Source organism: Acipenser ruthenus, chromosome 51 (genome assembly GCF_902713425.1).
Source record: "Acipenser ruthenus chromosome 51, fAciRut3.2 maternal haplotype, whole genome shotgun sequence".
Taxonomy (NCBI): domain Eukaryota; kingdom Metazoa; phylum Chordata; class Actinopteri; order Acipenseriformes; family Acipenseridae; genus Acipenser; species Acipenser ruthenus.
The window spans coordinates 4815226-4839205 of record NC_081239.1 but is presented as its reverse complement, the minus strand read 5'-3'; the positions used below and the strand labels follow the sequence as shown (position 1 = coordinate 4839205).

Genomic DNA, 23980 nt, shown 5'->3' with positions numbered 1-23980 from the left:
GAGAGAGATGGAGGAGAAACAGAAAAGAGAGATGGAGAGACAAAAGACAGAGATGGAGGAGAAACAGAAAAGAGAGATGGAGTTGAGACAGAATAGAGAGATGGAGGAGAAACAGAAAAGAGAGATGGAGGAGAAACAGAAAAGAGAGATGGAGAGACAGAAGAAAGAGATGGAGGAGCAACAGAAAATAGAGATGGAGTTGAGACAGAATAGAGAGATGGAGGAGAAACAGAAAAGAGAGATGGAGAGACAAAAGAGAGAGATGGAGGAGAAACAGAAAAAAGAGATGGAGAGACAGAAAAGAGAGATGGAGGAGAAACTGAAAAGAGAGACAGAGAGACAGAAGAGACAGATGGAGGAGAAACAGAAAAGAGAGATGGAGAGACAAAAGAGAGAGATGGAGGAGCAACAGAAAAGAGAGATGGAATTGAGACACAAGAGAGAGATGGAGGAGAAACAGAAAAGAGAGATGGAGAGACAGAAGAAAGAGATGGAGGAGGAACAGAAAAGAGAGATGGAATTGAGACACAAGAGAGAGATGGAGGAGAAACAGAAAAAAGAGATGGAGAGACAGAAGAGAGAGATGGAGGAGAAACAGAAAAGAGAGATGGAGTTGAGACAGAATAGAGAGATGGAGGAGAAACAGAAAAGAGAGATGGAGGAGAAACAGAAAAGAGAGATGGAGAGACAGAAGAAAGAGATGGAGGAGCAACAGAAAAGAGAGATGGAGAGACAGAAGAGAGAGATGGAGGGGAAACAGAAAAGAGAGATGGAGTTGAGACACAAGAGAGAGATGGAGGAGAAACAGAAAAGAGAGACAGAGAGACAGAAGAGAGAGATGGAGGAGAAACAGAAAAGAGAGATGAAGAGACAGAAGAAAGAGATGGAGGAGCAACAGAAAAGAGAGATGGAGTTGAGACAGAATAGAGAGATGGAGGAGAAACAGAAAAGAGAGATGGAGGAGAAACAGAAAAGAGAGATGGAGAGACAGAAGAAAGAGATGGAGGAGCAACAGAAAAGAGAGATGGAGTTGAGACAGAATAGAGAGATGGAGGAGAAACAGAAAAGAGAGATGGAGAGACAAAAGAGAGAGATGGAGGAGAAACAGAAAAGAGAGACAGAGGGACAGAATAGAGAGATGGATGAGAAACAGAAAAGAGAGATGGAGAGACAGAAGAAAGAGATGGAGGAGCTACAGAAAAGAGAGATGGAGTTGAGACAGAATAGAGAGATGGAGGAGAAACAGAAAAGAGAGATGGAGAGACAAAAGAGAGAGATGGAGGAGAAACAGAAAAAAGAGATGGAGAGACAGAAGAGAGAGATGGAGGAGAAACTGAAAAGAGAGACAGAGAGACAGAAGAGACAGATGGAGGAGAAACAGAAAAGAGAGATGGAGTTGAGACATAAGAGAGAGATGGAGGAGCAACAGAAAAGAGAGATGGAGGAGAAACAGAAAAGAGAGATGGAGAGACAGAAGAGAGAGATGGAGGAGCAACAGAAAAGAGAGATGGAGTTGAGACACAAGAGAGAGATGGAGGAGAAACAGAAAAGAGAGATGGAGAGACAGAAGAGAGAGATGGAGGAGAAACAGAAAAGAGAGATGGAGAGACAAAAGAGAGAGATGGAGCAGAAACAGAAAAGAGAGATGGAGAGACAAAAGAGAGAGATGGAGGAGAAACAGAAAAGAGAGATGGAGAGACAGAAGAGAGAGATGGAGGAGAAACAGAAAAGAGAGATGGAGTTGAGACAGAATAGAGAGATGGAGGAGAAACAGAAAAAAGAGATGGAGAGACAGAAGAGAGAGATGGAGGAGCAACAGAAAAGAGAGACAGAGAGACCGAAGAGAGAGATGGAGGAGAAACAGAAAAGAGAGATGGAGAGACAAAAGAGAGAGATGGAGGAGCAACAGAAAAGAGAGATGGAATTGAGACACAAGAGAGAGATGGAGGAGAAAGAGAAAAGAGAGATGGAGAGACAAAAGACAGAGATGGAGGAGAAACAGAAAAGAGAGATGGAGTTGAGACAGAATAGAGAGATGGAGGAGAAACAGAAAAGAGAGATGGAGGAGAAACAGAAAAGAGAGATGGAGAGACAGAAGAAAGAGATGGAGGAGAAACAGAAAAGAGAGATGGAGTTGAGACAGAATAGAGAGATGGAGGAGAAACAGAAAAGAGAGATGGAGAGACAAAAGAGAGAGATGGAGGAGAAACAGAAAAAAGAGATGGAGAGACAGAAGAGAGAGATGGAGGAGAAACAGAAAAGAGAGATGGAGTTGAGACACAAGAGAGAGATGGAGGAGAAACAGAAAAGAGAGATGAAGAGACAGAAGAAAGAGATGGAGGAGCAACAGAAAAGAGAGATGGAGTTGAGACAGAATAGAGAGATGGAGGAGAAACAGAAAAGAGAGATGGAGGAGAAACAGAAAAGAGAGATGGAGAGACAGAAGAAAGAGATGGAGGAGCAACAGAAAAGAGAGATGGAGTTGAGACAGAATAGAGAGATGGAGGAGAAACAGAAAAGAGAGATGGAGAGACAAAAGAGAGAGATGGAGGAGAAACAGAAAAGAGAGACAGAGAGACAGAATAGAGTGATGGATGAGAAACAGAAAAGAGAGATGGAGAGACAGAAGAAAGAGATGGAGGAGAAACAGAAAAGAGAGATGGAGTTGAGACACAAGAGAGAGATGGAGGAGCAACAGAAAAGAGAGATGGAGGAGAAACAGAAAAGAGAGATGGAGAGACAGAAGAGAGAGATGGAGGAGCAACAGAAAAGAGAGATGGAGTTGAGACACAAGAGAGAGATGGAGGAGAAACAGAAAAGAGAGATGGAGAGACAGAAGAGAGAGATGGAGGAGAAACAGAAAAGAGAGATGGAGAGACAAAAGAGAGAGATGGAGGAGAAACAGAAAAGAGAGATGGAGAGACAAAAGAGAGAGATGGAGGAGAAACAGAAAAGAGAGATGGAGAGACAGAAGAGAGAGATGGAGGAGCAACAGAGAAGAGAGACAGAGAGACAGAAGAGAGAGATGGAGGAGAAACAGAAAAGAGAGATGGAGAGACAGAAGAAAGAGATGGAGGAGAAACAGAAAAGAGAGATGGAGAGACAGAAGAAAGAGATGGAGGAGGAACAGAAAAGAGAGATGGAGTTGAGACACAAGAGAGAGATGGAGGAGAAACAGAAAAAAGAGATGGAGAGACAGAAGAGAGAGATGGAGGAGAAACAGAAAAGAGAGATGGAGTTGAGACACAAGAGAGAGATGGAGGAGAAACAGAAAAGAGAGATGAAGAGACAGAAGAAAGAGATGGAGGAGCAACAGAGAAGAGAGTTGGAGTTGAGACAGAATAGAGAGATGGAGGAGAAACAGAAAAGAGAGATTGAGGAGAAACAGAAAAGAGAGATGGAGAGACAGAAGAAAGAGATGGAGGAGCAACAGAAAAGAGAGATGGAGTTGAGACAGAATAGAGAGATGGAGGAGCAACAGAAAAGAGAGATGGAGTTGAGACACAAGAGAGAGATGGAGGAGAAACAGAAAAGAGAGATGGAGAGACAGAAGAGAGAGATGGAGGAGAAACAGAAAAGAGAGATGGAGAGACAAAAGAGAGAGATGGAGGAGAAACAGAAAAGAGAGATGGAGAGGCAAAAGAGAGAGATGGAGGAGAAACAGAAAAGAGAGATGGAGAGACAGAAGAGAGAGATGGAGGAGAAACAGAAAAGAGAGATGGAGGAGAAACAGAAAAGAGAGATGGAGAGACAGAAGAGAGAGATGGAGGAGCAACAGAAAAGAGAGATGGAGTTGAGACAGAAGAGAGAGATGGAGGAGCAACAGAAAAGAGAGATGGAGAGACACAAGAGAGAGATGGAGGAGCAACAGAAAAGAGAGATGGAGAGACACAAGAGAGAGATGGAGGAGCAACAGAAAAGAGAGATGGAGTTGAGACACAAGAGGGAGATGGAGGAGAAACAGAAAAGGGAGATGGAGGAGAAACAGAAAAGAGAGACAGAGAGACAGAAGAGAGAGATGGAGGAGAAACTGATTGATATTGAGAAGAGACTGAGTATGTGGCCCAGAAAGATGATCCTGAAAAAAGAGATGGAGGAGATACTGAAAAAAGAGACGGATGAGAAACTGAAAAAAGAGAAGGAGGAGATACTGAAAAAAAAGATGGAGGAGAAACTGAAAAAAGAGATGGAGGAGATGGTCACTGAAACGGAGGCGATACTGATTTTGCTAAATGAGGAGCTGAAGAGGTTTGTTTTTCATTTTAAATATACCTGACAGATTATATTTCTTCTTGAGAATGAGCAGATTTAAAGTTTCATTATGTTTCTATACGTCCCTGCTACCCAGTTCATAGCTATCAGACAGTTTCACCTTTCAACTCAACCTGTGTAAATGTATAGTTCTGCATGTGGGGCTGGCTGAGGTGAAAGGTCAACAGAACCAGAAGCACTCGGAGTGACTGAAGCAAAACAGCAGCACTCAGGGAAGTATCCCTGGAATTTTCATGTTCAGATATTTGCTCAGAATTGTAATATTTGTTTGGATATGCGTCTGTTTCAGCTAAAACTAAAGAAATCAGATTAGAATGAGGGGTTCAGCAGCACATCTCTCAGGAGTGCCTCGTGATTTTTTGCAGTGACTCAACTTGCTTTATATATTTCATTATTGTAGACATCTTTGTTGTTGCAACATTCTGTTATATGGAATGTAAGAAACAAGAACTAAGATGGTTACTTTTTTGCAAAAACATTTATTTAATGTGCCTAAAGATAATATAATTTTTGATTGCTTGTTCAGATCAGAGGCATAAACCTTGTGTTATTATTTCATAAAATTGTGTGAAGGTTTTGAAATGACTTCTTCCATCTTTATACATCTTCCAAGTATAAAGATGTTATTTGTATTGATTGAATATAGTTCCTCTGACTATAGGCACAAGGTCAGAGAACCAGTACAAACTGTAATTTAATCTAACAGCATGTGAATCAGCCCTAGTGAACTGGCCAAATATATATATGAGACTTCTCAATGAGACTTCTGCACCTGTTAACAGGTAGTTTGGCCCACTCTTCCTGAGCAAACTGCTCCAGCTGTCTCAGGTTTGATGGGTGCCTTCTCCAGACTGCAAGTTTCAGCTCTTTCCATAGATGTTCGATAGGATTCAGATCAGGACTCATAGAAGGCCACTTCAGAATAGTCCAATGTTTTGTTCTTTTCCATTCTTGGGTGCTTTAGCTGTGTGTTTTGGGTCATTATGCTGTTGGAGGACCCATGACCTGCGACTGAGACGGAGCTTTCTGACACTGGGCAGTATGTTTTGCTCCAGAATGCCTTGATAGTCTTGAGATTTCATTGTGCCCTGCACAGATTCAAGGCACCCTGTGCCAGGCGCAGCAATGCAGCCCCAAAACATAACCGAGCCTCCTCCATGTTTCACTGTAGGTATGGTGTTCTTTTCTTTGAAAGCTTCATTTTTTCGTCTGTGAACATAGAGCTGATGTGACTTGCCGAAAAGCTCCAGTTTTGACTCATCTGTCCAAAGGACATTCTCCCAGAAGGATTGTGACTTGCCAATATGCATTTTAGCAAATTCCAGTCTGGCTTTTTTATGTTTTTCTGTCAAAAGTGGAGTCCTCCTGGGTCTTCTTCCATGGAGCCCACTTTCGCTCAAAAAGCGACGGATGGTGCGATCAGAAACTGACGTACCTTCACCTTGGAGTTCAGCTTGTATCTCTTTGGCAGTTATCCTTGGTTCTTTTTCTACCATTCGCACTATCCTTCTGTTCAATCTGGGGTCGATTTTCCTCTTGCGGCCGCGCCCAGGTTGGCTACAGTTCCATGGACCTTAAACTTCTTAATAATATTAGCAACTGTTGCCACAGGAACATCAAGCTGCTTGGAGATGGTCTTGTAGCCTTTACCTTTACCATGCTTGTCTATTATTTTCTTTCTGATCTCCTCAGACAACTCTCTCCTTTGCTTTCTCTGGTCCATGTTCAGTGTGGTGCACACAATGATACCAAACAGCACAGTGACTACTTTTCTCCATTTAAATAGGCTGAATGACTGATTACAAGATTGGAGACATGTGTGATACTAATTAAAGAAACTAGTTAGTTTGGAATATCACTATAATCCAATTATTTATTATCTTTTCTAAGGGGTACAAACAAATGTGTCCAGGCCATTTTAGAATATCTTTGTAGAATAAGCAATAATTCATCTCTTTTCACAGCTTCTTTGCTTTATTCTATGACATACCAAAGGCATGCAAGTATACATGATAAAATAGCTTTTAATTTCATCACTTTTCAGGAGGAATGAAGCATTATTTCAATGAGCTGTAAGGGTACCAACAAATTTGAGCACGTCTGTACATTGCCTTGCGTTAGCAGAGCAATGTGGTAGACAACCTTGAAAGACTGACTACAGAACTGAGATATCAGTGCTTTACTTATACCATTTTCAACCATTCCTAACAGGCATTGATTACTAAATAATAAGGATGCACCGAATCCAGGATTGGGTTTTGGTTTCAACCCGAATACTTACTTTTTGAGCAGGATTCGGTTTCTGCTGAATACTTAGGATTCGGTGAATCCTTTGTCCGCCCAGATGCATATCCATTTTAATATACCCCTCCGATATGTGCAGTTCTATTTTAAATAAAAGACACGTATTGAACATAACTGTTGTATTTAATAACAAGAATATGTTTCATGAACTCTGTCGCAGCTCTTAACTCTCTAAATTACTGGTGGTGCACGCACTAAACACGTCACGCAGCTGCTGAATACAAACATACCCCCGTATGCACATTCACATCACACTTTTCATGCAGTAAACCTGTAATATATAGAAACAGCAAACTGTTGTAGACTTTTGTGCTTTATTGCTTTGTCTGCGACATGTTCTAGAGATCATACTGAGAGAAAAAGAAAAAGAAATCGGTGCACAGAAATATATATTTTTTGTAACTTTACAATTGTCAGAGGTGTAAGACGTTGTTGAACAATATGCTTTAGTAAATTACATTTTACGTTATTCCAATGTGCCAATACAAGTTGAACCATTTGGGAACTGCTGTGTTTTATTAAAATCATTTTAAACTATTTCATTGCCTATTTGATCTGTGTTACACACACGGTGCATTTAAATCAATGTGGGTTTTATTTCGCAGGGAGATTCACGTCTCTCATCACTGTAATGTTTTCCTCATAGCTCTCAGATAGGGTTGGCTTTACAAGCTCCAGAATCTCGGGAAACTCACCTCTCTAAACCGCAATGTATTCGACATATAAAGTGAGTGTGAATTGTTTCAGCAGTTTAGTAAATGTATTTAATTGTTTAATTGTGGTGGTGATTCTATCCGGAGAGCCGCGTAACAACGATTAATCGTATTGTTTGAATTTTTTTTAAACAATATCTATCAGAATAGTGCAACATCATTATTATAGATAACTGTGCACTCACTTGCACTCCTTCATTTAAGCTTGTGGCAGCAGGTAAAGTTTCTATTTGTTTAATATTGCTTTACAGAGTCCCGCCCAGTCTCAGAAAGCCAATCAGCTGCTGTATAGGTCTGATTGATGGAAACGATCCTCACAGGCATGTGTGTGCTTTTGGTAACAATTAAGTAAAACAATTCAATTAAATTAGCGACAATTTGCACAATTCACACTCACTTTACTGAAGAGAGGTGAGTTACAAAACCTGACTTTCCTTAAAGTCCCGAGATTCTGGAGCCTGTTGGCAACCCTGCTCTCAGATCAGGTGACACGGGTTGAATCATCATTAAAGAAAAATGAAAGGTTTTGGCAAAGATGCAGCTCTCCTTTTTTGTAAAGGAGAAGTAAACACTTCTGTATTTTGACGTTTCTATTGTGGGGGGAGGGGGCTAGCGGTAAATTGTGTAAGTTTCAAACTGAAATCTTATTCAGGGGTATATTTCCATTCAGTAATAAAAATTCTATGAACTAAAAGGCTCAAAACTATAGACTTGTGTGCGTCCCTTGTTAGTAGCTGCCAGTCTGTTTTTCATTCAAGTTTCCTTCAGTTTTCTTGACAGTTTTTGTAGATTCGGTATTCGGTTCAGTATTTGGCCGAATCTTTTGAGATGGATTCGGTATTCGGCCGAATCCCCAAAACTTGGATTCGGTGCATCCCTACTAAATAAAGATGCATTTACCAGGTATTGATTGAAATAGCCTTCAGATCTGCTGTCATTCTATTAAGAATAGCTTTTGTAGATTTCTATGACCATATATGAATTGCTTACCAAAGCACCGATCACATTCTGACCTCTGACCTGTCCGAACAGTTCATCCATTGTGTTATTTCTGGCACTTGGCCAACTGCTCTGATATTGAACATAGCACAGAATTAGATCTTCTTACAGATGATGCTCACATATATAATTAAAAGGCAATAGAATCTCCTTCAAGGTAAAATTGTCTTTCAATCATAATGTGTTTGAATCATTTCCTCGGACTTGCATTCCTTTGCAAGAATAGTATTTTGAACTGTGCATTTCCTTTCTTGGTCAACGTGTCAATTTTTAGCTACTCACAATTCATATATGTTTAAACTTATAATCCCATATGTATCAACAATGTGTCTTTGAAGAAACAGCACAGAAGTATTCACCCCCTACCAATAATGTCACATTTTGTTGAATTACAAATAATGTAGGCAACGTTTTTTATTCAAAGCTGTAGTGGTTAAACTGAACAGTGTTATATGAGGAGGAGGTTAAATGTCAGCAAAACTTGCAAAGAAAATGTACAAAATGAAATTTACTGGTTGCATAAGTATTCAGCACCTTAAGTCAGTACTTGGTAGAAGCACCTTTTGCAGCAATTACTGCTATGAGTCTTTTTGGATAGGTCTCTACTAGCTTTGTACAGTAGGATGGTGAAATTCTTGCCCATTCTTCATGGGAAAATTGCTCCAGTTCTGATAAGTTAAGAACATAAGAACATAAGAAAGTTTACAAACGAGAGGAGGCCATTCAGCCCATCTTGCTCGTTTGGTTGTTAGTAGCTTATTGATCCCAGAATCTCATCAAGCAGCTTCTTGAAGGATCCCAGGGTGTCAGCTTCAACAACATTACTGGGGAGTTGGTTCCAGACCCTCACAATTCTCTGTGTAAAAAAGTGCCTCCTATTTTCTGTTCTGAATGCCCCTTTATCTAATCTCCATTTATGACCCCTGGTCCTTTTTTCTTTTTTCAAGTCAAAGAAGTCCCCCAGGTTGACACTGTCTATACCTTTTAGGATTTTGAATGTTTGAATCAGATCGCCGCGTAGTCTTCTTTGTTCAAGACTGAATAGATTCAATTCTTTTAGCCTGTCTGCATACGACATGCCTTTTAAACCCGGGATAATTCTGGTTGCTCTTCTTTGCACTCTTTCTAGAGCAGCAATATCCTTTTTGTAACGAGGTGACCAGAACTGAACACAATATTCTAGGTGAGGTCTTACTAATGCATTGTAGAGTTTTAACATTACTTCCCTTGATTTAAATTCAACACTTCTCACAATATATCCAAGCATCTTGTTAGCCTTTTTTATAGCTTCCCCACATTGTCTAGATGAAGACATTTCTGAGTCAACATAAACTCCTAGGTCTTTTTCATCGTTCCCTCCTTCAATTTCAGTATCTCCCATATGATATTTATAATGAACATTTTTATTGCCCGCATGCAATACTTTACACTTTTCTCTATTAAATTTCATTTGCCATGTGTCTGCCCAATTTTGAATGCGGTCTAGATCATTTTGAATGACCTTTGCTGCTTCAACAGTGTCTGCCACTCCTCCTATTTTTGTGTCGTCTGCAAATTTAACGAGTTTGCTTACTATATCAGAGTCTAAATCATTAATGTAGATTAGGAATAGCAGAGGACCTAATACTGATCCCTGTGGTACACCACTGGTTACCTCACTCCATTTCGAGGTTTCTCCTCTAATCAGTACTTTCTGTTTTCTACATGTTAACCACTCCCTAATCCATGTGCATGCATTTCCTTGAATCCCTACTGCGTTCAGTTTGAGAATTAATCTTTTATGCGGGACTTTGTCAAAAGCTTTCTGGAAATCTAAATAGACCATGTCATATGCTTTGCAGTTGTCCATTTTCAATGTTGCATCCTCAAAAAAGTCAAGTAGGTTAGTTAGACATGATCTCCCTTTCCTAAAACCATGCTGGCTGTCACCCAGGATATTGTTACCATATAGGTAATTTTCCATTTTGGATCTTATTATAGTTTCCATAAGTTTACATATAATAGAAGTCAGGCTTATTGGTCTGTAGTTACCTGGTTCAGTTTTGTCTCCCTTTTTGTGGATCGGTATTACGTTTGCTATTTTCCAGTCTGTCGGTACAACCCCTGTGTCAAGAGACTGTTGCATGATCTTGGTTAGCGGCTTGTAAATAACTTCTTTCATTTCTTTGAGTACTATTGGGAGGATCTCATCCGGCCCAGGGGATTTGTTTATTTTAAGAGCTCCTAGTCCCTTTAACACTTCTGCCTCTGTTATGCTAAAGTTATTTAAAACTGGATAGGAACAGGTCGACATGTGGGGCATGTTGTCCGTGTCCTCCTTTGTAAAAACCTGTGAAAAGTAGTCATTTAATATATTTGCTATTTTTTTTTCTTCATCTATGATTTTGCCATTTGTGTCTTTTAGACATTTAACCTCCTCTTTGAATGTTCTCTTGCTGTTATAATATTGGAAAAACATTTTGGAATTGGTTTTAGCCCCCTTAGCAATATTGATTTCTATCTCTCTCTTTGCCTTTCTAACTTCCTTTTTGACTTGTGTTTGCAGTTCCAAGTACTCTTTCTGTGTGCTTTGTTTTTGGTCCCTTTTAAACGCTCTGTAAAGTGCCTTTTTTCGCTGAATATTTTTTTTAATTGATCTATTAAACCATTTTGGCCATTTTGTTTTAGATTTAGATTTGTCTACTTTTGGGATGTAATTGTTTTGCGCCTCTAGTACTACATTTTTAAAAAACAGCCATCCTTTTTCTGTGGAGGTTTTCTCTATTTTACTCCGATCTACTTCTGTTAGTCTCTGTTTCATACCTTCATAGTTTGCTTTTCTAAAATTGTAAACCTTAACTTTAGTCATTACTTTTGGGGTTTTAAAAAATATTTCAAATGACACCATGTTGTGGTCTGAGTTTGCCAATGGCTCTCTGACCTCTGTTGTTGGGGATTGTCGATGGACTGCAATCTTCAAGTCTCGCCATAAATTTTATATTGGATTCAAGTCAGGACTTTGACTGGGCCACTCAAGAACATTAATTATTTTCTTGTTCAGTCACTCCAGTGTGGCTTTGGCTTTGTGCTTTTGGTCATTGTCCTGCTGAAATGTGAATTTCCTCCCCAGTTTCAGAGTCTTGGCTGACTCAAACAGGTTTTCCTCAAGGATTCGCCTGTACTTTGCACCATCCATTCTCCCCTCTATCCTGACAAGCTCCCCAGTCCCTGCTGAAGAGAAGCATCCCCATAACATGATGCTGCCACCAGCATGCTTGACAGTTGGGATGGTGTTGACTGGGTGATGTGCAGTGTTGGGCTTGCGCCAGACGTAACACTTGGAATTTAGACCGAAAAGTTCAATTTTTGTTTTGTCTGACCACAAAACCTTTTTCCACATGTCTGCAGTATCATCTACATGCTTTTTCGCAAACTCCATATGTGCTTTAAGATGAGTCTTTTTGAGTAATGGCTTCTTTCTTGCCACCTGTCCATACAGACCAGCTCTGTGTAGGGACCGGCTTATTGTTGATGTATGAACACTTACACCCATCTCTGACACAGAACTTTGCAGATCTCTCAAGGTCATTGTTGGCTTCAGAGTGATACCCCGAACCAGTTTCCTGCATGCCCGGATGCTCAGTTTGGGAGGGCGGTGGTATGATGCATCTTCCACTTCTTAATGATGGACTTCACTGTGCTGAGAGGGATAATCAGTGTCTTTGAAATTTTTCTTGTACCCTTCTCCTGCTCTGTGCCTCTCAACCACTTTATCCCTGACTTGTTTCGAAAGCTCCTTGGTCTTCATGGTTGCTTTGTTGCCTCACTATGTGAGTTGCAGCGTGAAAGTCTTTATATACCTGACGGAAATTATCTACAAGTTAAACCACTTTGAGTACACACAGGCTGAAACCATTTCACTAATTTTGTGACCTCTCAAACAAATCATTTGCATCTGAGCTGATTTAGGGCTGCAGTAGGAAAGGGGTTGAATACTTATACAACTGAGATTAATCTGTTTTTCTCTGTAAATCTGACTTATTTATATTCTATTTGCATTTTTTAACATGTAAAGTCTAATTTGAAAGTGTCGTGGAGTACGCTCAGGTGCCGACAAAATGTGAGAACTTTGCAGGGTGGTGAATACTTCTGCAAACCATTGTGTATATATAAAGTGCCGTGAAAAAGTATTTGCCTCCTGTCTGATTTTCTGCGTTTTTGCAAATTTTTCACATTGTATTTGGTCAGATTTTTTTGTGGGTTGTAGTAGTATATAGAGGGGGTCTAAGAGAAAAAATGACACCAAAGTTTGGTGCTTCTTTCATTTGTTTGGTGTGCAAGGTAATCAAACATGCAATCTTCAGGTGTGAAAAAGTTATTGTCCCCCCTAGTTAACTCAACCCAATTAAAGGGGTCATTAGGGTCAGCTGTTTGAGTACGTTGGTTAACAACCAGGCCTGATTTGGGCCAGCCCTGCCCAATATAAATTTGACTAACTTTGGCGCTTACCATCAGAGTGAAGTTGTCAGCACACAGGTTCTAGAGGCACATCATGCCACAAACAAAAGAAATTCATGAAGACCCCCGGAAAAGTTGTTGATGCCTATCAGTCTGGAAAGGGTTACAAAGCCATTTCTAAGGCTCTGGGGCTCCACCGAACCACAGTCAGAGCCATTATGTCCAAATGGAGAAAGTTTGGGACAGTAGTGAATCTTCCCAGGAGTGGCCGTCCTGCCAAAATCTCTCCAAGACCAAGGTGTAAAATCGTCCAGGAAGTCACAAAGAACCCTAAAACAACATCCAGGGATCTGCAGGCCTCTCTCGCCATGGCTAAGGTCAGTGTTCATGACTCCACCATCAGAAAGACACTGGGCAAAAACGAGATTCATGGAAGAGTAGCAAGGCGGAAACCATTGCTCACTAAGAAGAGCATGAATGCTCGTCTCAAGTTTGCCAAAAAGCACCTGGATGATCCTCAGGAGTTCTGGAACAATGTTCTATGGACAGATGAGTCAAAAGTGGAACTTTTTGGCCGACATGGGCCCCGCTATGTCTGGCGAAAACCAAACACTGCATTCCACAGTAAGAACCTCATACCAACGGTCAAGCATGGTGGTGGTAGTGTCATGGTTTGGGGATGCTTTGCTGCATCAGGACCTGGACGCCTTGCCATCATTGAAGGAACCATGAATTCTGCTCTGTATCAGAGAATTCTACAGGAGAATGTCAGGCCATCCGTCCATGAGCTGAACCTATAGCGCAGCTGGGTCATGCAGCAAGACAATGATCCGAAACACACAAGCAAGTCTACATCTGAATGGTTGAAGAACAAGAAATGTAAAGTTTTGGAATGGCCTAGTGAAAGTCCAGACCTAAACCCCATTGAGATGTTGTGGCAGGACCTGAAACGAGCAATTTATGCTCGAAAACCCACAAATGTCACTGAGTTGATGCAGTTCTGCATGGAGGAGTGGGCCAAAATCCCTCCACGGCGCTGTGAGACTAATCAATAACTACAGGAAGTGTTTGGTTGCAGTTATTGCTGCTAAACGTGGAGTAACCAGTTATTGAGTCTAAGGGGGCAATTACTTTTTCACACGGGGGCATTGGGTGTTGCATAACTTTAATAAATAAATGAAATATGTATCAAATTTTTGTATTATTTGTTCACTCAGGGTCCCATGTTCTGACAAAGCTTTCCAGCACACACTCCTTAACTGGTACAGTAGGTGGGTTCACTTCAAACAACACAGGTAGTCTCCACCACTGGGCAGGTCAGTGGGGTGCTGAGGATTCAAAAGTTCTCTGAAACAGCCTAATATGCCTTAGATCAGTGGTTCTCAATCCTGGTCCTGGGGACCCCCCTGTGTATGCTGTTACTTTTTTCCAAATCAATTTCTTTATTGAACACTCAATAAACTAACAATTTGCCTAATCAAAGCTGTTGAATGATTTGGAAGAGATGGAGATTTCAAGTTGTGTATAACATGGTATAAGGAACTTGAAATTTCCAACTTCTTATGAGCTGAAGAATACTTTAAAAATGTGATTAACCAAATTGTTAGTTCAAGTGAGTGTTCATTTAAGTAACTGAGAGCTCAGCTGGAGGGAAACCCAGCAGACACAAGGGGTCCCCAGGACCAGGGTTGTGAACCACTGCTTTAGAAGTTAAGAAAGATCACTGTTCTTTGTGACTAAAACCATTGACATGTGAATTGTAAAAGATAGTTAGAACAATTAGAATATGAAGTGAGACAATGTATTTCTTCTGTACTTTTTCTTTTTCAAGTATACAAACATTTCTAACAGTAACCTTTTTTTAAATCCTTTCAGCTATTTTTATTTATTTTGTTGACAAAAGCTACACTCATGTGTTTGTATGTGTGGCATAGTAACAAGATCATTAAAAGGAGATAAAATACTGTCAATTGTTGGGTTTGTTTTCTTGATTTTTAACTGTTTAGTTTTTTTTATTGGTTTAAATAAGGGACACAACTTGAATGTGTATGTAGGTTGCCACAGAATGGTCATCTTTGTATTGGAAATTACACATAGTTGTGTAATGTTGTTTATAATGGACAGTACACAATTTCACTGGATTACTTAAAATAAATAAATACATTAAAAAATAAAATAAAATAACAGATGTCACATAGTCAACAGTCATTAAAGGACAGTGACTTTTTAAAACTTCTAGAGGATATCTACATTATTAGGCTGTTTCAGAGAACTTTTGAATCCTCAGCAACCCACTGACCTGCCCACTGGTGGTGACTACCTATGCTGTCTGAAGTGAACCCACCTACTGTAGCAGTTAAGCAGTGTGTGCTGGAAAGCCTTGTCAGAACATAGGAAAGTTTACAAACGAGAGGAGGCCCCATTCAGCCCATCTTGCTTGTTTTGTTGTTAGTAGCTTATTGATCCTAGAATCTCATCAAGCAGCTTCTTGTAATATTTGTAATATTTGATGTGCCCCCACAATACAGTGGCCAAATTGAAATTCCTGCACATACCCCTGCTTGTCTTTTAAAATTTAATTGGCCTTCCCTGCCATCAACTCTGTCGCAAATAATATACATTTCATTATGTTTAGTGAAATAGAGATCAATCAAATCATTTAAAAGATGGTTAAATGTAGTTAAAACTTAAATTCAAAAGCATAGTTTGATAAACTTTAGATGTTTCTGCACATGAGCCACCAAACTGGACAGTGCTCAGAATCCAATAAAAGTGCTCGCCCAGGTGCAGGATGTGCCCTATAGCCCGGGGATTGCTGGTTCGAAGCCCAGCTATTCCACTGCCGGGTGTGGCCGGGATTGCACAATTTTCCAAGCTTGTGGCCTGTGTTGTCCTCTGGCACGATAGGTGTGGTGGCTTATCTTTGGGTTTGCAGTGTGAAAAAGAGGTCGGCTTGACAGCTTGAAGCATGTTTGGAGGACGCATGTGCTTGTCTTCGTCTCTCTCAAGTCGATACGGGAGTTGCAGCACAGAGACAGGGTCTTAAAAACAACTGGATATTTCAAACTGGGAAAAAAAGAGGGTAAAAACAATTTGATTAAAAAACAAAAAAGAAAACAGAATTTGCTTGTGTTTCTGTTTTCTTCTAGAGAATTTGGGCAAATGGAAATGTACTTCAAAAGTTTGACGCATTTTTTTAACGTAGCAGAAATATGCATAAACCAGCAAAATTTCACACACCTCCATTGACACTCCACATAAAAAAGTCTGCCGAGCTCTCTGTATATACCACAACGGAACTAAAGGCAGAGTAAAGTATCTTGTTAAATAGAATATCTTTGGTTATGCTGCCGTTCCCAGCCTCCTTATTTAGTTTTATTTCGTTTAGATGTCTCTCATTTTATTTTGTATTTGCAACAAAACACTGAACTTTATTTATAGTATACTTCAACATACTACAGTGTGCTAAATACTTTAATATTTTCTGGTGAATACAAACAATTTATTTTTGTATTACATTTTTTTTCTATAATATTATCTGGATATCCAGATCCCAGCATTACAGAAAACTAATATGATTGTGGGCTTGTCTTTGCAGGGAAGAGATCAGCAAACAATTCAAGATCTTAGAGAAGTTTGTCCAGGAGTACCAAAGAGAGCCGCGGATTGAAGGACTGCTCAGTGAACTCGAGGCAATTGCTACAGAACTGGACAGAGTCAACAAGAATGCTGCCATTGCTAAGACTGTAGGGAGCTCTGCTGGTGTAGTCGGGGGGATTATGAGCATTGCAGGGCTAGCCCTGGCTGTCCCTACTTTTGGAGTCTCCCTTGGATTGACCTTTGGAGGGTTTGCTACTGGGTTAGCTGGAGGAGTCACTAATATTACCACAGCAATAGTTCAGACTAAGAGTGATATAGGTGACAACAAGAGAGTAGAGGAAATACTTCACATAATTAACTCAAAAATGAAAGCACTTGATGATTTGTACGGTGCTGCGCTTCCAGATAGCGTTAGAGAGAGTACTCTGTCTGCTTTAGACACCATTAGTTACCTTGGACGTACAGCTTTTAGCATGATTGATGATGTCACGCCTATCTTTTTCACTAGTGCAGGCAGACTAGCCGCAGGTGTTTCTGCTGGTGCCCTTGTGTGTGTGGATGCTGTGAACATTGGTTTAAATGTTTCAAAACTTGTAAACGGGAGTAAAAGAGCAGAAGATATTCGTACGCTGGTGAAATGTTTAAAATCAGGTCTACCAGAACTGAACATCATATGTTTAGACATAATCAACATTTTAAAAAACCCTTTGCTGCCATTGCTTTTGGATCCCTCAGTGCTAATTTGTTTGAATATTTATATTGAAATGATTTGAACCATTTCAAAGTCAAGTTTCTCACAAATCTCAAGGAAACATTGTAAACCTATATATTGCTTTGTTTTTTCGGTCCAATCTAAACTTTTCAATTATATCATTTACTTGGGCTACTCAACAGATTGAAAAATTGCGGGTTAAATGAAAATAAAATTAAAAATGATATGAATCTACACAGCTTTAACACTAGACCCGCCATAGGTATCAATCTGACGTTTAGGAATTTTTGTTTTAAATTAGTGAATGCCATGTGATTGTCAAAGGTGAATGGCAATGATTATTGCATTGATCAATTATGTGATGTACTGTCAAGCACAGGATCTGCTTGTCCTTTTTAAAGCATCTCAAAAACATATATATAAAACACAAAAGTCATTCAATTTTAGATATTGCATTACCAGTTCAGGAGATAATTACCTTCAAAAACAGCCGTAGATGAGGGGCCTGTTCATGCGATATAGACAAGATCTGGACGAAAAAGCCAAAATTGGGGCCTGCTTCTCGCATACTTCATTTCATGCATTCACGCGATGTGACAAGAGAGAAGCATGCAAAACAATATAGGCTGGGTCCAGTGGACTTTATTCACACAGCAGCCATGTTGGACTTGAACAAGAGGCTTGGTGTGCTAGCTACTGTCATGGCCACTGCAGCCACTGATATGTGGAGTAAATTGATGATTTGTGTACCTCCAATAAAGAAGGAAGAAATCGATAACATATAATGATACGCAAATTCCTAAAAGCACACAACAAAGGGTACAGCAACTGGATGGAGGGTTACATTCATGAAAATGAAGGTGAATTAGCAAGTGTCTTATCTGGCGATCGGAAAGTGCATATTGTACTGTTGCTGTGCTAACTTATATCTCAAAAAAATGTTTATCTGTCAATTTTAGTTCGAGAATGTTTAATTTAACTAATATGTCCAGTGTTGATATTAAGTATCTGTTTGTGTATTGTTTCTACGGGTATTGGTATTAATCATGTGTTTGTACATTCTTTCTAAATACAGTTAAGAGGCAGGAGAATGGATGCCCTTTCTGCTTCTGTCATGCATTTTGTGACAAACTCTTTACTTATGCAAACACAGTTTGTATTATTTTAACATGCGTTAATAAAAACTTGTAGAACCGAATGACAGAAGCTCACTCCCAGGTATATTACAGTGTTACCACTTTGCTGTGTAACCTGTTTAATCATTTCTTAAATGTAAAAATCTGTGCTGTCCTGCATATGTAATATGACAGATGTTAATAAAGCTCAAGTATACATTTTGAATTGATAAGCCCTTTATTGTTACATCAGTAGACACACCATGTACAGGGTGTCCCACGAATGTGGAGCACATTTATTTTTCCAATAACTTTAAAAAGTTTTAAGTATTATTTTTCATAACTAATGAATGTTAATCAGCATTTTACAATGTGTTGAATGTACAATTTGACTATGTATAAAGTTACCTATGTGTTTTGAATCTTAAGCAGTTGTGCTGAATTCATATTAAATGTGTTCATGATTCATGGGACACCCTGCATAACCATGATATACCACAAACAGTATATTTACGTACAGGCTAATATATTGTAGCGATCTCGGTTAATCCACACACAGGCGGACAGCCGGCCCGAACCCGGGACTTCTCGAACTAAAGCATAGCATCCATACCGCTGTTAACATCTGTTAAGGGCAGCAGTGTGGAGTAGTGGTTAGGGCTCTAGACTCTTGACTAGGTGGTCGTGGGTTCAATCCCCAGTGGGGGACACTGCTGTTGTACCCTTGAGCAAGGTACTTTACCTAGATTGCTCCAGTAAAAACCCAACTGTATAAATGGGTAATGGTATGTAAAAAATAATGTGATATCTTGTAACAATTGTAAGTTGCCCTGGATAAGGGCGTCTGTTAAGAAATAAATAATAATAATAGCAGACAGACATCAGCACACTGTTGCACATTTTTCAACATTTTTCAAACTAACTCCAGTATGCTGATGTAAATTACCCACATGGAGAAGAAAAGGTATCCTTCCTGCTGGGGAAACAGGAAGTGTCCCAGAATTCCCTTGTTAAACTAGAAAGAGTGCAAAGAAGAGCAACCAGAATTATCCCGGGTTTAAAAGGCATGTCGTATGCAGACAGGCTAAAATAATTGAATCTATTCAGTCTTGATCAAAGAAGACTGCGTGGTGATCTGATTCAAGCATTCAAAATCCTAAAAGGTATTGTGACCGAGTGCTGTTGAATGGCGTGCAAGTGGTGACGTCACGGACGTCATCATATCTCCCATATGATATTTATAATGCACATTTTTATTGCCTGTGTGCAGTACCTTACACTTTTCTCTATTAAATGTCATTTGCCATGTGTCTGCCCAGTTCTGAATGCTGTCGAGATCATTTTGAATGACCTTTGCTGCTGCAACAGTGTTTGCCACTCCTCCTGTTTTGGTGTTGTCTGTAAATTTTACAAGTTTGCTTACTTCAAACATTTGCCTCGGGTTGAAAAATGAAATGTGAATGCAACAAGGTTACGCTCGCCTCAGGTTGAAAACACAAAACATTGTATAATAGATTAGCTTCAGTGAGTTACAGGAAAATAATTCCATCCAGGGTTTATGACATCATAAACTACGAGACCGTCAGCTTGAGTACTTTATAAACTGTCACAGAAACCTGAGATGGAATTGTTTTCCTGTAGTGTAACTCACTGAAACCCATATATTATTTTTTGTAATACATGGATATTAGTATCTGTAAAATAAGAAAAAAAAAAAGATTACAGTTCAAATTGCAAGTGAATTTAATGAATAATAAATAAAGTAAATTAAGTCAATATTAAAGAATATTCAATATAATTTTCTTTTTGATAATTCAGGAACGTTATGACTCAGTACTTTCATTTCATTTACTTTACCGATAAATGTAACTCTAAAAATAAATTACTGCTGGTTGTACACACTGAACAAGACATTTTGTGTTTCAAAGTGGTCTTGGGATGCAAAGAATTCAAATGGACCAAAGTTCAAGTATATTTTCATTGAGAGGAAATATCATTTTGATGTCACTACTGTGCTATTGTCCCTTTTTTTCTTATGGCTCAGGATGCAAATATAGCCTTAATCCACGTATGTATGTATGTATATACATATGTTGTGAACGAGTGGTAGTGTGGTGCAGTTAGTCTCCGGCGTTTTCTTCCTATTTTAGACATTGGACAGACTCCGTAGTCAGGTGAGTAATCTTTATTTACAATATTTACACAGACTTTTGGCTTATTCAATTCTCTACGTCCTGTGCGGGCTACTAACTAGCTCACTTCTTCAGCCCTCTCTATTCTATCTCTTTCAGGTCCAAGCTGCTGTGGTCTTCGTTAATAATACACTTGGTTATTTTACTACCAGTGGTAAAAAGGTGTTTCCTCCGGGTGGAGTAAACCAGGAACACAGGTAGAGCAGAGTAGAAACTCCCTCTGCTGGAGTGAGCCGGAACCACAGGTGAGCAGAGTAGAAACTCCCTCTGCTGGAGTGAGCCGGAACCACAGGTAGAGCAGAATAGAAACTCCCTCTGCTGGAGTGAGCCGGAACCACAGGTAGAGCAGAATAGAAACTCCCTCTGCTGGAGTGAGCCGGAACCACAGGTAAAGCAGAATAGAAACTCCCTCTGCTGGAGTGAGCCAGAACCACAGGTAGAGCAGAGTAGAAACTCCCTCTGCTGGAGTGAGCCGGAACCACAGGTAGAGCAGAGTAGAAACTCCCTCTGCTGGAGTGAGCCGGAACCACAGGTAGAGCAGAGTAGAAACTCCCTCTGCTGGAGTGAGCCGGAACCACAGGTAGAGCAGAGTAGAAACTCCCTCTGCTGGAGTGAGCCGGAACCACAGGTGAGCAGAGTAGAAACTCCCTCTGCTGGAGTGAGCTGGAACCACAAGTAAGCTTGGTGCAGGCTCCCTCTGCTGGAGTGGTCCAGGAATACAGGTAAGTTGGGTGTCGGCTCCCCTTTGATAATCTCCTGGAACAGAGAAAAAGACAACCAAAACTTCCCTTGCTGGAATGATCCAGTGGCATACATGCATATGAACAAGTGGTTATGGGGAAGCTGCCACCACTGATGAGTTCCAGAATGTCTGTAGAATGAAGCTGGCCTCCTTGATAGAACGGTGAAGTAATGGAAACCCTGTGGAACGGCGGGGTTTGAACAGAACAGTCCCGAAACAATAAATAAAACACTTTTTAATTCCCAGCGTCCCGTGTCTGAGTCCTGGTTGAATAAAGCACCTCTCTCACACGCTGCTGTCTCGCTGCGCCTGCAGCTACTGTGTACAGCGGTTTGTTTCTCTTTCTTTTACCACACAGCACTTTAGTGCTTCAGCGTAGCCTGTTCTCTCTGCGCCAACTAAGCGCTCGCTGAGTATTTTACACGGCAGTAACACAGTTCGTTGTAGCAAAACATAAACAGATATCAAAATAAATAGGAGCAAAAAAAAGCTGCCTCAACAAGAGGATAAACACACAAAGCTGTGCTCTAAAAGACTGACTACCACTGAAAAGACTCTTACTTACTAATACTTAGAGGAAAGTCATGAACAAAATAAACACAATATTTATCCAGCGGTGTTCCCCACGATCACCCTGATTGTTCTGCCTGGCTTCTTTTTAAAGCCCTGATACCCCGCCTCTCCAATTTACCCTGGGCTTTCTGGGGTATGCAGTTTTTCTTCCAGCGACGCCATTCCTTAAAGGCGTCGCCATCCTTATCTTCACAGTGTATATATATATATATACACAGACGTGCTCAAATTTGTTGGTACCCTTACAGCTCATTGAAATAATGCTTCATTCCTCCTGAAAGTGATGAAATTAAAAGCTATTTTATCATGTTTACTTGCATGCCTTTGGTATGTCATAGAATAAAGCAAAGAAGCTGTGAAAAGAGATGAATTATTGCTTATTCTACAAAGATATTCTAAAATGGCCTGGACACATTTGTTGGTACCCCTTAGAAAAGATAATAAATAACTGGATTATAGTGATATTTCAAACTAATTAGTTTCTTTAATTAGTATCACACATGTCTCCAATCTTGTAATCAGTCATTCAGCCTATTTAAATGGAGAAAAATAGTCACTGTGCTGTTTCGTATCATTGTGTGCACCACACTGAACATGGACCAGAGAGTTGTCTGAGGAGATCAGAAAGAAAATAGACAAGCATGGTAAAGGTAAAGGCTACAAGACCATCTCCAAGCAGCTTGATGTTCCTGTGACAATAGTTGCAAATATTATTAAGAAGTTTAAGGACCATGGAACTGTAGCCAACCTCCCTGGGCGCGGCCGCAAGAGGAAAATCGACCCCAGAGTGAACAGAAGGATAGTGCGAATGGTAGAAAAAGAACCAAGGATAACTGCCAAAGAGATACAAGCTGAACTCCAAGGTGAAGGTACGTCAGTTTGTGATCGCACCATCCGTCGCTTTTTGAGCGAAAGTGGGCTCCATGGAAGAAGACCCAGGAGGACTCCACTTTTGACAGAAAAACATAAAAAAGCCAGACTGGAATTTGCTAAAATGCATATTGGCAAGCCACAATCCTTCTGGGAGAATGTCCTTTGGACAGATGAGTCAAAACTGGAGCTTTTTGGCAAGTCACATCAGCTCTATGTTCACAGACGAAAAAATGAAGCTTTCAAAGAAAAGAACACCATACCTACAGTGAAACATGGAGGAGGCTCGGTTATGTTTTGGGGCTGCTTTGCTGCGCTTGGCACAGGGTGCCTTGAATCTGTGCAGGGCACAATGAAATCTCAAGACTATCAAGGCATTCTGGAGCGAAACGTACTGCCCAGTGTAGGAAAGCTCTGTCTCAGTCGCAGGTCATGGGTCCTCCAACAGGATAATGACCCAAAACACACAGCTAAAAGCACCCATGAATGGATAAGAACAAAACATTGGACTATTCTGAAGTGGCCTTCTATAAGTCCTAATCTGAATCCTATCGAACATCTATGGAAAGAGCTGAAACTTGCAGTCTGGAGAAGGCACCCATCAAACCTGAGACAGCTGGAGCAGTTTGCTCAGGAAGAGTGGGCCAAACTACCTGTTAACAGGTGCAGAAGTCTCATTGAGAGCTACAGAAAACGTTTGATTGCAGTGATTGCCTCTAAAGGTTGTGCAACAAAATATTAGGTTAGCGGTCCCATCATTTTTGTCCATGCCATTTTCATTTGTTTTATTATTTACAATATTATGTTGAATAAAAATCAAAAGCGAAGTCTGATTTCTATTAAATATGGAATAAACAATGGTGGATGCCAATTACTTTTGTCAGTTTCAAGTTATTTCAGAGAAAATTGTATCCTTACCAAATGTGAAAAGCATGATCACATTACCCCATCTTGCCCAGCTGCACTGACTACCTGTAAAGTTCAGGATTACTTTCAAAATTCTCCTGATTGCCTACAAGGTCCAGAGTATCTCTCCAATCTGCTGACCCGCTATGTACCTGCACGCAAGCTGAGGTCCTCTGACGACTCTGGATTGCTTGTTATACCCAAGCAAAAGCGCGCCACACTTGGAGAGCACTCTTTTAGCTTCATGGCCCCAACTCTCTTGAATTCTCTCCCAGCTTTGGTGTATGATGCTCCCACCGTCGCTCGCTTCAAATCAACTCTCTAGACCCAGTTTTTCTCTTTTGCTTTCAATGCTTTTTAAGCCTGAAATCTGTTATTAGCTGTTGTCTAAATTGCTATTTCTGTTTTGTTTTTTTTACTGCATCTTATTTGTATGATTCTGTATGACACACGCATCCACAATGTTTAGAACTCACATCCTAGCCTTGTATTTAATGTATTTGCATTGTTTTTAATGTTGTATTTAATTTATTATGCATTGCTCC

General features: G+C 40.2%; 1 protein-coding gene across 1 annotated transcript; it reads left to right on the top strand.

The window, feature by feature from the left end:
- Positions 1 to 2798: 2798 nt before the first annotated feature.
- Positions 2799 to 18378, top strand: LOC131722734 (trichohyalin-like). Its single transcript, XM_059015756.1, has 2 exons — positions 2799 to 4248; positions 16324 to 18378. The coding sequence occupies exons 1-2, from the start codon at positions 2801 to 2803 to the stop codon at positions 17096 to 17098; spliced, it is 2223 nt and encodes a 740-aa protein (XP_058871739.1). The 5' UTR covers positions 2799 to 2800; the 3' UTR covers positions 17099 to 18378.
- Positions 18379 to 23980: the final 5602 nt, after the last annotated feature.